The sequence below is a fragment of the Anser cygnoides genome, chromosome 5 (genome assembly GCF_040182565.1).
Source record: "Anser cygnoides isolate HZ-2024a breed goose chromosome 5, Taihu_goose_T2T_genome, whole genome shotgun sequence".
Taxonomy (NCBI): domain Eukaryota; kingdom Metazoa; phylum Chordata; class Aves; order Anseriformes; family Anatidae; genus Anser; species Anser cygnoides.
The window spans coordinates 28,644,853-28,658,080 of NC_089877.1; the positions used below are offsets into that span (position 1 = coordinate 28,644,853).

The 13,228-nt window shown below is 39.9% G+C and overlaps 1 protein-coding gene across 6 annotated transcripts in view; it reads left to right on the forward strand.

Moving 5' to 3' along the window:
• Window positions 1-13,228, forward strand: part of ZFYVE26 (zinc finger FYVE-type containing 26) — a 59,580-nt gene that overhangs the window by 11,152 nt on the left and 35,200 nt on the right. For all 6 annotated transcript variants that reach the window (XM_066997690.1, XM_066997691.1, XM_066997693.1 and 3 more), the window contains exons 10-22: window positions 1,568-1,750; window positions 2,368-3,021; window positions 3,112-3,201; window positions 3,955-4,023; window positions 4,655-4,806; window positions 6,102-6,300; window positions 6,620-6,883; window positions 7,037-7,156; window positions 7,432-7,596; window positions 8,475-8,702; window positions 9,968-10,073; window positions 10,827-11,566; window positions 12,173-12,369. In XM_066997690.1, the coding sequence (XP_066853791.1) occupies window positions 1,568-1,750; window positions 2,368-3,021; window positions 3,112-3,201; window positions 3,955-4,023; window positions 4,655-4,806; window positions 6,102-6,300; window positions 6,620-6,883; window positions 7,037-7,156; window positions 7,432-7,596; window positions 8,475-8,702; window positions 9,968-10,073; window positions 10,827-11,566; window positions 12,173-12,369 (3,167 nt within the window). The remainder of the gene's footprint in view (window positions 1-1,567; window positions 1,751-2,367; window positions 3,022-3,111; window positions 3,202-3,954; window positions 4,024-4,654; window positions 4,807-6,101; window positions 6,301-6,619; window positions 6,884-7,036; window positions 7,157-7,431; window positions 7,597-8,474; window positions 8,703-9,967; window positions 10,074-10,826; window positions 11,567-12,172; window positions 12,370-13,228) is intronic.

Here is a 13,228-nt window from a genome sequence, read left to right on the forward strand (position 1 = left end):
GTTACTGAATTCAAGAATATGATGTTAGTATTTCTGGGATAGGAAAGGCAAGTGCTTATAGTTGCAGGCTATTTTTTTCAGTATAGTTGCGAGGAAAAGGGCTGGTTTAGATACAGATACCGACTTGGATGGAGTGCGTCTGTGTCTTTCTATGTGGCAGGCAAAAATGTATTAAATTTGCATTTGATTACCAGTGTATGTCTTAACAGTATGTCCAGCTAGCATCTTGCTTTTCATAGACCTGTGTCTATCAGACCTGTGGGTTTGCCTGCCTGAAGTCCTCTTAAGACAGTGATGTTGGGAGGTTTTCAGGTGCTCCGTAACAGTGGAGATCTGCTGGTGCATTGTAGCATTGGTCTGTCCGGGTGGGTTCTGAGAAGGACTCGTACTTGGGTGTTTTCTCAGTTCTGCCTGCTGTCTATATGATGTTTTCCACCACTGCTGCTATTTAGAATTGCAGTGCTAGGGAATAATGGGTTTTAAGCTGTTTGAGTGCTCAGGGCTTTGTCTCGGCTGTTCTGTAGTTTTCAGAAGAGTTCAGGCTGATGTTTTCATTTGAAACTATGCTTAAACCTTGTGGAGAGCAGTACTGAAACGTTTTTTTAGGTAATGCTGTTCAGTCTCAGCATTTGAATGGGGACGTTACCAGTACATCAAACCAGTCTCTAGTTAAAATGCTTTGTGAATGCTTCCTCTGTGTTGACAGTAGGCAGAAGTGCAATTTATTCCCTGTATAAGAATGGAAGATTGTGGATTCTAGCACTAATGTAACGCATGGTGGTTTGATTCATCTAAAGCCAGCAGAACAGAAAATATGACTGTGTATTATGTTCCTGGGCAAAGGGCATGATGATGTGACTTCTACATTGTTTACAGCTCAGCTTTGTTCTGCTGTAGTTAGAAGGGACCATGCCTCTGGCATGTGACAACGACACCTCATTTTCTCCAAAAAAGAAAAAGGGGAAGGGAGGGGGTGTAGTACATCTCTAAGATGCACATCATAACTGTGCAAAGACAACTATGGGGCTGTGCTTTTTTGTTTAATCAATGGCAGGTTATGTGAGGTAAATATTGCCAGACATTGTGGATAGAATCAAAATGCAACATCTATTTATTAGTACAGATTTGAGAAGTGGTGGCACTCTGATCTCGCCACAGTCACAGCCAGTCTCACTGTCTCTCTGCTTATCTGTTGTGTGATAGAATGCAAAATTCTTAAATGTTGGAACCAGACAGGATTCCTTCTGTGTTGTGAATGCGGCAGTGCAGCTTAACCACTTACTTCTAATGAGACTTATCATGAACAGGTTTTGATTGTTCTATGCTGTAGCCAAGTCCTGCAACACAAACCTGCAGAAAATTTCCTTTTCAGAAAGGGTTTTTTTTTTTAAATGTTGATAAATAACAGTGAGGTAGAGGAAAGCTGGGAGGGAAGTGGCACTGGGGAATAAAGTCCAGGAAAGAGTTGCTGTGTGGGAACTGCAGAAGAAAAATTAACTTCTTTTTTTTTTGTTGTTGTTGGTTTTTTAACCACCTATGCCCTCACCAACCTTGTTTTCCTCCACAGTGGCACCGCTCCCTAACACCCTAAGTCAGCAACGCAACCTGGCGCTCTTTCGAGCGTTTTGCGCCATGAAGTATGCTATCTATGCTCTCTGTGTGAATTCACATAAGCATTCCCAGTGCAAAGATTGCATACGCAGCCTTCTTGGCGATAGCCCTGAAGACGCAACTTCTGCAGAACCAGCAGGTGATTGGCTTGCTTTCTCAGGTTCAGTAGCTTGTGCTCCTCCGTTTGCTGAGTTCTGAATTATCACTTAGGAGTACAGATTATCTGTCTATTCGGTGGGCTGTGGCTGCTTTGCAAACGAGTGTAATGGCATTTCTGTGACGTGCTGTTATCTCTAGCAGTGATAGATATGGATAGAACAAGGGTCTGCGTTCTGAAACATTTGAGTAATTGGATTAAAACGTAATGCAAAAAGAAAATTGTATTAGATACAGGATGTTTCTGGTGGGGATAATTTTGTAAGAGCTTGTGATTTCCCAGAAAATCAGTTTCCCAAAACCTGTGTGGTGTTTTTGTGCATTTGTTTGTTTTTTTTTTTACAGCTAAAATGGGTGTAATCTGAGTTTGCATGTTGTTGGCCATGGTGGTGACTGGTGCAGCTGAGAGTGAAGAGGCATGCTATCTTTTTAAAAAATGTAAAATGTTGAACATGTATGTACTTGATGTGTGGAGGAATGATGGGCTTTGAGCTATTGGGCAGTTGCATCTTCAAGAATTTCCTTAGAGGACAAAGATAGGAAGAAAGAATTCCTGGGAAGTGTTGTAAGTGTTCTTTATTTTTGTTTTTACATGTACAGATTGCTCCTCGGTCTTTCCTCAGTACCTTGCGAAGTGTCACCAGTTCTTAAAGAGTGTTCCTGCTCCTCTGCGCCTGGAGGTTCTGGAGAACATCTTCTCCTTGCTTTTTGTTTCTTACAGTGACCTCCATAGTGAGAATTTTCTACCTGAGGACTATGCAGAGGATGATGATCTTGATAAAAAGAGTTGTACAGTGGGCGTAGAAAGCGGTATCAGTAGGCGGTCTTCTGCCTCTGAAAGTCCGCAGCACCTAGTAAAGGCTGAAAAGAAGTTAGAGAGTCATCTGTTAGCTGCTCGGACAGTCCACTCAGATCCCCGAGATCTTCCTGACTCAGAGTTGCACAGCAAAAGCTGTGAGGCCTCTAGGCTGAGCTATCTGGATCTAAAACACTTCACCAGTGGTGTCACTGGATTTTTAGTGGATGATGTAGCCATGGATGCCTTCCTCACGTTGCTCCTCAACCAGCTGGAAGAAATTCAGAGTTCTCTCCCATGGGACTCCAGTAATGTGCTTCGTGAAGAGCTGGAGCTTGTTGAGTGCTTGAACCTTTCTGCGAGCAGAGATGGCTTTGGAAGTCGTGTGTCACAGTTTTCCAAACACCTTTCTGAAGCTCACTGGCGGTACAAGGTGGTGATGAGTAACAGAATTGCAGGTAGGCTTTGTGTTTGGCACTTTCAGTTAACTGTGTTTGTGGGCTGTCCAGCTATTTGGTAACGTGTTTTTTTACTGTGTTCTTTTACAGAACATCAGCTTGCATCTTCCCGCAGATACAGCTCTTCAATTAGGTCCAACAGCTTTAAGAAGCGAAGCAGATCTCAAAGGTACAAAACAGGTGAGTTGAGAAAGTGACTAGGAGAAAATGTCTCGGAATTGCAGGTCATTTTGCTGAGCTTACAGCTGAATGCAATTAGACTTGAGCAGGGAGAGGTTAGAGATGAGAAGAGAGAGGTTAATTTATTAGATTTATTTTCTCTAGTTTCCTAACTAGTTTGAAGTGTCTTAACTCCAGTTCCACTCTGATTGGGTTGCTTCCCTGAAGCTCACCTGCACAGCTAAAAGATAGATTGTTTTAAGTTCAGGTAAGAAAATAAATTCTTTAATACGTATTCTGAGGAGGGCAGAGGAGAACCTTGCAACGACAGGACCAATTCTTCCCTTCCTCCACTGTATCCAATGACTGTTTGCTATATTTTCATTCATACTGCAATCATATCTAAGGTATAAATTCACAGGAACCTTCATGACTTGACGGTTCACTGACAGCTGTAAGAGAAAGCTTGGTTCCTCATGCTTTTTTTATTTAGCCTTTAAAATGTATGTCTGGTTTGGGAGTCAGATGTTTAGAAATAAGAAGCTTTACAGTATCTGTCATCCATCACTGGGCCACCCCAAAATAGTCTCTTGCCTAGTGTTTTCTTCAGATTAGCAGTTTTTGCGTTTATCATAGACATCACTGGTATCTCTGTTGTGAGATACTTCTCAAGGTCTCTTGCAGTTGCCTAAACTGTTGTTTGCAATAAATTTAAATTACCTTGTCTAGACACAGTGCATTTCACGTGCTGATTTTGATTTGTTTCCATTTTAGATGGGAAAGAGGGAACTTTCAGTCCATCATTGGAAAGTACAAGTAGCGAGCTAAGCACCAGTACCTCAGGTATTAAGCCACAAAAGTAGTGCTCCTTTGTCTTGTTGATGTGCCATGATGAAATACTCGTCTTACTGGTCAATGTAAATTACTGCTCTTTGCAGGACAGAAGTAGAACTTTTCAATTTCAGAGCTCCCATTTTTGTCTGACTTTTTCTAATTAGAATACTATATGTCTCTTCTGGAATAGGAAAACTTTTTTTTCCTTGGTATTTTTGGCTTGCAGGAAACAGTATGAAACGTAGTGATGTGCATACCTTCAAAAAAGCTAATAGATTAGTAGTAATGTAACTGAAAAGAAGCTTAGGCATACCGATTTGATATTAATAGGTCCAGTACTTAAAGACTCCTTCCTTTATCCATACTGAACCAGTGCCTTAGCACTGCATCTGCATTATATAGCTGCTGAAGGGTTACATCTGCATGAGATGCAAACTGAAGGTTCTGACCAAACAGGGAAATAAATCTTACAAGAATTTTGAACAAGGTGTTTATGTTGTCCTCTATCCTGAAACTTCCATGCAATTCTGCACCTATATTTTTGTGTTATATATGTGAAGTGCTCTTAGCTCTTAGCTGGCTGTTACCAGGTGAAATGTTTTTCCATAATAGCATACTGATTAATTCTCTTGTCTTATAGAGGGAAGTACCAGTAATGTGTCTGGCTCAAGTAATTTGGAGAGTAGAGTGAGACCACAGCAGCAAAACCCCCTAATTCCTATGATGCTTTCACCACCAGAATCACTATTAGTTTCTTGTGTTTTGAGAGGAAACTTTGTAGAAGCCCATCAGGTAAGAGAGTTGCATGTATTTTGTGCAAATTAAAATCTAATTTGATATTGGTATTTGAGGTTATGATGACTGATGAAGTTCCTGTTCCTTCTGCGTTAGCAAGCAGTCTGAAGCATCTTCATTCCAAGTGAAGGGGTCGCTACAGCAGTAGAAGCAAGTGAAAGGAGCAAAGATACTCCTATTGTACCAAGGATGCTGTTTTTTTTATCCTATTGTATAAAAATGCCTCGTCTAAGCCTATGTTCCCAAAGCATGAAAATGTTTGATAGGAGCTGGCCAAGCTGAGTCTTTCAGCAAAATGAATAATGTGAGGAACTCATGTGAAACCACATGAGGAAGCTTTAATCAGTGAATCAAAATCATGACTGTCTGCTACTTTTAAGCTCAGTAAGAACACGAAAATGTATTCCTTACCCGAAATGGAGCCAAAGTGATGAATGCATTTATTTGAAGGTGGTACATTTTGAGGGTAAAATTCACAGTGCTGAAAATAGGCAGAGAGACTTGAAACTGACAACCTGCACATCTGTAGCTCTTTATTGTCTCACGGCTACCTTTTTGTGTGTGGCTTTTGGGCTGATGCTCTGAAAAATATCTTGAAGTGTATCAGCAATTTCATCTTTTGCAAAAAGCAGCGACCTTGCTGAGTTTCAGATAGCAATATTGAAGCAGTTGATACAGTTTCAGATGTTGCACTAGCAGCAGGCTGCTGCTCAGTTCCTTAGTTCTGTTTGATGTCAAGTAGGCCACTTCATATTTTCCCTACTTAAAGGATCAAGAAGCGTTTGGTTTGTTTTGTTACTCTGAATTTCAGTATTGCTAATGATAACAAATTCAAGCTTGGTTTGCATTCTCTTGTTGGTTGGCTATCAGGAATTTGTATAGCTATGCTTATCTATTGTCTTTAAATCTCTAGAAGATATTCCTTGCTGAATAAGAATTTGTTTAAAATAGCAAGTCATGCCTCTGAAATAAACTAAATTTCCTTTGCAACGTAGTAAATTGAAATCATGTCTATATGAAAGATATAGGAAATGAAAGTTAATTCAACTCAATTCTTACAGCAAATAATGGCTGAACGTTAAAAAAAAAAAAGCTGAAAAGGTCTTTAAGGCCCCGTTTTTTACACTTTCAGGAAAAAAAAAGGGACTATTTTAGCCTGCTTTTAGTGCATGTTTTTCAGATAAAGCATCTGTTTTATCCCCTCATTTCCTTTAAAAATCCCTAAAGCTCTTTGACCTTTGAAAACTTCTTTTGAAGCACTCTGTAATTACATTTATTGTTATTTTTGAAAGGTGGCTTTGATGTTTAATCTTGATACTTCACCTTGCTATGGCGAATTGGTTTTCATGGAGCGCTACCAAGAGGCGGTACGAGAAATGGCCAGAGTGGAGAACAATATTGAGAATCAAGCATCAGATGGCACCGGAGGCATCAGGAAATCTGGCAGTGGCCGTTCAACATTGCAAGCTATTGGGAATGCAGCAGCGGCTGGTAAGGACGACGTTTTTAGAGTCCCTCTGAAAAAATATGTGGCAGAAGTGGAAAACAGGAGGAAACAATTTGGATACTGTCAGAATGAGTGCAATAGTTGTTCGGAAGTGTAAGTGGCTCTTCTTTGACAGAGAAGATAAGAATGCTTGAATTTACTGTTGATGCCCAGTTTGTTTTATCCATTCTGTAATAAATGCTTTGTAAAGCAGGTCACCTACTGAATTATTTTCTTAAAGAATTGGAGCACAATTATTGATGCCAGGATCTGAGATAAATATCCTGTTTAATTAGTGATTGTGTTTTTTGCTGACTTATGTAGGTATGGTATTTTATTCCATCTCGGATGTTACTGATAAATTGCTTGCAACTTCTGGAAGTCTTGCCCCTACTCTCCAAGAAAATTTCTGGATCAACAACATCCAGCTGGAGCATACTGATCCTCTCCGGGAAGTCCTTGAGGACCTCAGTCCCTCAGCAATGGCAGCATTTGACCTAGCTTGTACTCAGTGCCATCTTTGGAAGACGTGCAAACAGCTTTTGGAAACAGCAGAAAGAAGACTTTTCAACAGCCTTGAAACTCGGGGTAGGCTTTTGACTTTTGTAGAAAATGCCCTTGTATAATATATTGTTTGTGCTAACACCTGAGTCTTAATGAAATCTCATTTTGTGCTTTTTGTATTAGGAATGGAAAAAGGAAAAACTTTTATTTTGTGTCTTTGTCCCATGACTTTTTCAGGCCACCGACCTGACTTTGTTTTACTGCACTCTGAAGGTTTAAAGGGTTTCCCAGCAGTTCTTCAGCAATTAAGTAAAATTCTCAACTATTCCTGCACATCACAAGGGCAGTCCAAGCCAGGTAGTATGCTTTACTGCTATGCTTTTTTGTTGGAATGTGCTTATTTCAAATTCTTGCCTTCTGTTGCAATGGAAAACTTAAGTTTTTTTCATTTCTTAGCTTAGTACTTGGGGGGGGGGACAAAAAACACTCAACCTCAGTTCTGAATAAACTGAATCACTCTGAATTTGGCAAACTAGTGATATTATAATACAGTTTTAGTTCTGCGGGTATTTTTCTGTGCAAGCATAGTTCTGTATTTGTTATAGCTGGTATTTCTTTCTCCTTCTTTGTAGAGATCTCAGATGAGAAAATGGGCAGTTATTTTCGATGCAGTATAGTAGACCTTCTTCAAGCTTGCTATCCTGCCTTGACTGAAGAAAGCATTACTAATGAGATTGTTTTATCACAACATCTGGATCAAATTCTAAAAGCACTGACACACGTTGAACGTTCTGTGGGTGAGTTATTTTTGTGGTCATGAAGACTGACAAATGGATCTACACTTTTTGCTTTGTCCCATCCTGAAAAATATAAATCTATTAATAATGCTCTGACTTGTACATAAAAAATACGTATTTTAAATTCATAAATGCAAAGTGTAAAATCGGTCTGTATTTCCTATAATCCAAGCATTCGTCTTCAGAGCTAAACCAGAGCTTGCCAGAGAAGAAAGGAAAATGTAAATGAGTACATTTGAGGTTACTTGTGCTATTTTTCTTCAATTGTAACAAAGAATTCTTTAAGTATATTTTGCCCTGACAGTTTATAGTTAGCTGGGTGTATTCTTACTATTGCTTTTTCCTTAGCTTTTACAAAAAGTAGATAAATTTGTAAAACTATTGTAACATAATACACCTTCCAATTTTCATAAAGCTATTAAAAGATGGGTCATCCTTTTCTAAAGGAGTCTTCCAGAGTTGTCTTTTCTCTGCCTTTTCTCAAAGAGCTCTTTGTTTTATAGTATGGGATCTTTTGTTGTGTCTTCTTTTCTGCATTCATCAAACTTCTAAATGGCATGTGGGTGTTTATAAAACATTTAAAGATGTATGTTTAATGAGCAAAAAGTTAGGAGAACTCTAAGGACTAAATGTTTTGGGGCATAGGAACTGGTCAACAGCTGTGTTTTGGTATAAGCTTATCTGTTAATGACACATAATTAGATATATTTAGGCTTTTCTAAGCTGCCAGATGCAAGGTTACCAATTTAGATGAACCATGGTTGTTAATGTTAAAGCATTTCTCTCACTTTTTTTTTCTCAGCCTTCTCCACCACCCCCTGCCTTTGTCATTTAACACTGACCTGCATCTTGGATCTGTGCTTCTTCTTTTAAACCAGACTCTAAAGGGAGCTTGCTTGGCACCTTGGTGGAACAGGCATCTCTGAAACCTGTGGAACTGGAGAAGCACCTAGTTTGGAGTCAAACGCAGCTCCTGCTGAGAACTCTTGACCAACATCTCCAACCCATGTCAGAAAGCAACATGAAGACAAACTTTGTGAAGATCTTCTTTGACTATGTTACTACATTGGTTGCTGTTGTGTTACGAAGTCTGAATACAGAGCTAGGTAAGGGGTTTCTGTCTGACAGGCTGAGTATAGGTGAAGATAGCCAGGCTGTGTAGTCTCTCTGACTTTAAGAAGTAACCATATAAAAATGTCTCCCTTGTAAACAGGCCTGCAACCTCTGTGTAGTTCGGATCATTTAATTTCTATTATTGCACTGCCTTTTTAAATTTCTTGACACGCAGGCCACCAACAGCTAAGATAAAAGTAGCTAATGGCAGTGGGTAAATCAGAACAGTAATGTTAACTGCTGACCCAGATTATGGGCTTTGTTGAAACAAAGCAAATGACTCCTGACATCCCAAAATTCTGATCACTACCCTGCAGGCAAGGATAACTCTTGCATCCAGTGGATAGGTATGCTGTGTGCTTTTCAGCTCCCTTAGTCATAACCAGTGCTCTTCTGCTCCATAGGGATAGGAAGAGAGTGTGCAGACAGCTGCACAGAGGTAACCAGGAAGAATTTTTCTTACAGAATTGGCTGATGATAGTGGTATGTGAAAAGAAACTCATCACCAGCATATAAAGCTGTCAAAAGAACAGAATCATTCACTGATAGGAGAAAGTTTTTCTTTTAATTGTCTCTAATTGAGCTGTGATAATATAGAATACCAGAGTACTGCTTTCAGAGAATACCTCCTCAAGAGGATAACAATTAATTTTCAAATATGCTGATTCAGCTCAGAGCACTACCATGCTAACTGTAACCTCTGTATGGACATGAGCCAGTCCTCTATGACTAATTGCCAAAGCCGAAATATGTGCGATATTTAAAGGCTGAGTGAATTTCTGGGGAACTTTCTTATACTAAAAGATGAAAGGGAAATGATAAACTTAGGAGAATATGTTTACAGTTACTCAGCATAACTTAGTAGTGCATGGAAAGGTATTTCAGCAATACTCGCCAGGTTTTCAGTGCTTTTGTAAAAGTAGCTTTATTTCTGTGAATTCCTGTCCGTATTTGCTGACTTTGACTCAAATAGGACATGGACTCACCAATCTATATCCAGAGACTCCTCAGAAACGTCCATTAAAATGTGAGCCAGTGGTGCTAGGTCTGAGAGGAGCATTGTAAGCACGCATGCCTTGCAGTTTACTCAGCGTTTTACTTCACTCATGTGAGCATGGACTTTTTTGTGAACTTAGGCCAAGAGATTTCAGGCTCCTAAAATCTGTGTTCCTAATACAAGACTTGGCCAGTCTATTCAGCTGATGTGTTTGTGTTGTAGTAAATATTCTGTCTCGCTCTGATTTATTTTTTTTTAAAGACTTATCCTCAGAAGTGAAAGTGGGGAATCCTTTCATACTGTTACAGCAGAGTCCATCTCAGCTACTCTCCCAGCTCTTGTTTGAAAGACAGGTTCAACCTGACAGGTTGGTGCTTTTCGGATATGCTTCTCTGTATGGTTTTGGATCTCAGCTAAGATTGAAATCTTATCTGGCTACTTAGCACAGGCAGTACAGCCTCCGTTTGCTATCTCCCTCTAGTAGGTCACTTAATGCTGCAAGGGTTGGTGTTTAGGGAGAGCTTAGTCAGTATTTTCTCTACCATCACAAAGATTTTTACTAGGGAAAGCTACAGCTCCATATTTTTGACAGTCACCGTTTGTTGTGAAGAGAGAACCTTTATGGAGATTTTTTTTAAATCGAGTGTAATATAGTTCAGAACACTGGACTTGCAGCTTAAAAGAACAGCAAAATAAAATATACCAGTAATGCTTCTTAAGAAGACAGCTGGGCATGGCTCTTGCCCTGGTAAAACTGGGTAATCTAAGGTCCTTCCATCACAAACAACTAAATCAGTGTCTGATTTGACAAAGAAGTTCTTAAATTAAAATAAAAAAAGCACTAATAGTGAACTGTTATTAGTATGACTTGTACCTGAATACAACAATGTATGAGTAGTAAGTTCAATAATTTCTTTAAAGGAATGGCAACATAAGCTGTGAGTTGTCAATGTTATGTTGTATAAATTTTCTCATACTGAATATAAGATTTGTACTCTTCTCATGTGAGGAGTATGAGGTGTTTGTGCTCACAAAGCATTTGGAATGTTTCTGAAGATGTGTAATTGTGAAGTACTGTTTATGTGTGTTTGGTAAGCTGGTTCTGTTTTCAATCCTGCAGGCTTGCTTCACTCTTGGCTAAAGAAGAGTTGAACTTGAATGTGCAGCAAGTTATTGTTAACTGTTGCTGTGAGCCACTGTCCTTGTGCAGCGCAAGGCAAACCAGCCAGGCAAAGTCGCTTCTGACAACCATCAGCAACCTAGCGCATCAGTATGCCTGCTGCTGCCTGCCAGATGTTGAAATACCTACTCCCAGTCCTGCAGTGGCCTCTGAGGACATCTACACTCAGGCCCCATCCTCTGTGACTGACTTGAGCCAGAACACGCTCACTGCCTCCTCCCTGGACTTCCTGAAGTCTCAGTCAAAATTAACAGCCACAGTGGCATGTCTAAGTGCGTCTAATATACAGAAAACTTCCAAATCGAGTTTATCTTGGATGGAATTTCGAGGCAAACGGGAGGCGCCCTTAGGTTTGGAACAGATTTCCAGGGAGTGTGAGGCATTGTTGAAGGAGTTCCCCATACTGGAACAATTCCTGCTTGCTATGTTTGAGCCACTTCAGAATCAGCAAGAGGAAGGCGTCAGCTTGGCTAGTGCCTTCTCTGGCAAGACATACATATCTTTGGTTCTCCTAGGACTGCATTCCACCACAGCCGTTAAGGTATTAATGGAAGTCTTTGAACAAGCACTTGCTGCAAAGGATTGGGTCAGAGCTCTGAAGGTCTTGGATTTGTACAGTCAGGATGTGGAGGAGTTGGACAACATTGAGGATGTTGTGCTGAGCTGTGCAACTGCTGAAGGTAAGAAAGATGAAGTCAGGTGTTCCTTTTGCATTCCTCTGCCTTCTGCCCTTTTCGTATTATATGAAGAATACAGCCTGAAACAGGAGGTGGAAACTAAGGTAGTGGTCCATGAGCAAATCCAAAGACAGAAACAGATCTCTTCCCTTCTATCGTCCTAAATTTGCTTTCTCTGATAGTGTAGTTCCTGTTTTGCTAATTTGCAAATCCTGACAGTAAACTTACACAAAACCTATTTAGTACAAGAGAACTGGAATGTATCGTGAGTGTTACTTGTATGTGAAGAGCTAGGTATGTCAGAAGACATAGTATTAATGGAACATCTCTTACAGCAGTGTCATTGTCATACATGGATGATGTATCCCATGAAAAGACAGGCCTTTTAGGAGTCTAAGGATGGCAAGTGTCCCATGCTGACTTTGGTTGCTTCCTGAGAATCTGATGCTTGGCATGAGTCTAGTATAGGTTTTTCAGCTACGTACTGTTTGTTTTGCTGGTACCATCCAGTGCAGATGAGGGTGTGTTGTGGTGTTGTTTTTTATTTTTTTTTTAATCTTTCTAAAATACAGAAACTGAGTTTTATCTGGTGGTTTGTTTTCTCTGCAGGTAAGGATGGTTGGCAGTACTTGTTCCCAGTAAAAAATGCAACATTGAGAAGTATGCTGGCCCTGCGCTGCCTGGACAAATGGCCACTTGATGCCTGTTTGGAAATACTAGCTTATTGCATTTCTGACTTGGGCATAACTGATGAACTAAAAGCCAACTTGCAGAGCAGGAAGAAAGAACTTCAGGTTTATCAAAAGGTACAAAGCCATTACTTCAGTAACCAGTAAAATGAAGCAGGCAGGAGGGAGAAAATATGCTTGCACTTTTAAAAAAAAAAATTTGGCCCTTGGTTCTTTTTTTGATCGTAGTAACTTTTCAAGTCTTTCATTCCAAAAACACATCATGTGTTTTCACTACTGTAGTATCCAATTACCACACTCTTCCACCCTTTATAACTTTCCCATTCTCCTATGAGAGTTCAGGTCTGCAAATAAGATTAGACATAAACTTTTGTGCATGCCACTTTTTTTTTTTTTTTTTTACAAATAATTTGTTTTTCCATTCTATATCAATGCTAGGACTTTTGGAAGTTTTCCATTGCAATTCATGATTTTATCTGCCTGGGAGGTATAGATATATCCAGGCATAGTTTAGAGGTCTGCTGGTCCAATAAGCAGATCTGTATCGCAGGCAGTTCTTCTAACTGCAGGGGAGTTTAGATACCCAAGTTAAGTCAGACTAGCTGGCCTGCAATTCAGCACAGACTGAAAAGGCAGATGGAGTGTAAAGGAGGAATAAATCCCTGCTGAGCTCTGTATGGTAGTGATTCTCCTAACTGATGATTGTCTCACTTGTTAGCACCAGCAACGTCTGCAGTATACAGTATATGTTTACTCTTTCATCCATAATTACTGCCATGTAGTCTTCTAGAAACCTTCCCTTACAAACCTGCTTTGCAGAGCCATTTGTAGATTAACGCCTTAGAAAGATCACAGTCTTTTTTTTGGGGTGGAAGTGCATTACATCATCCTGGTAGAGGGCTAAAGATAAATGTGGATCTCCTTTTAGACTTTTTCTTTGTACGAAGTATCTCTTGATGTGAGCAGCTCAGCTGTC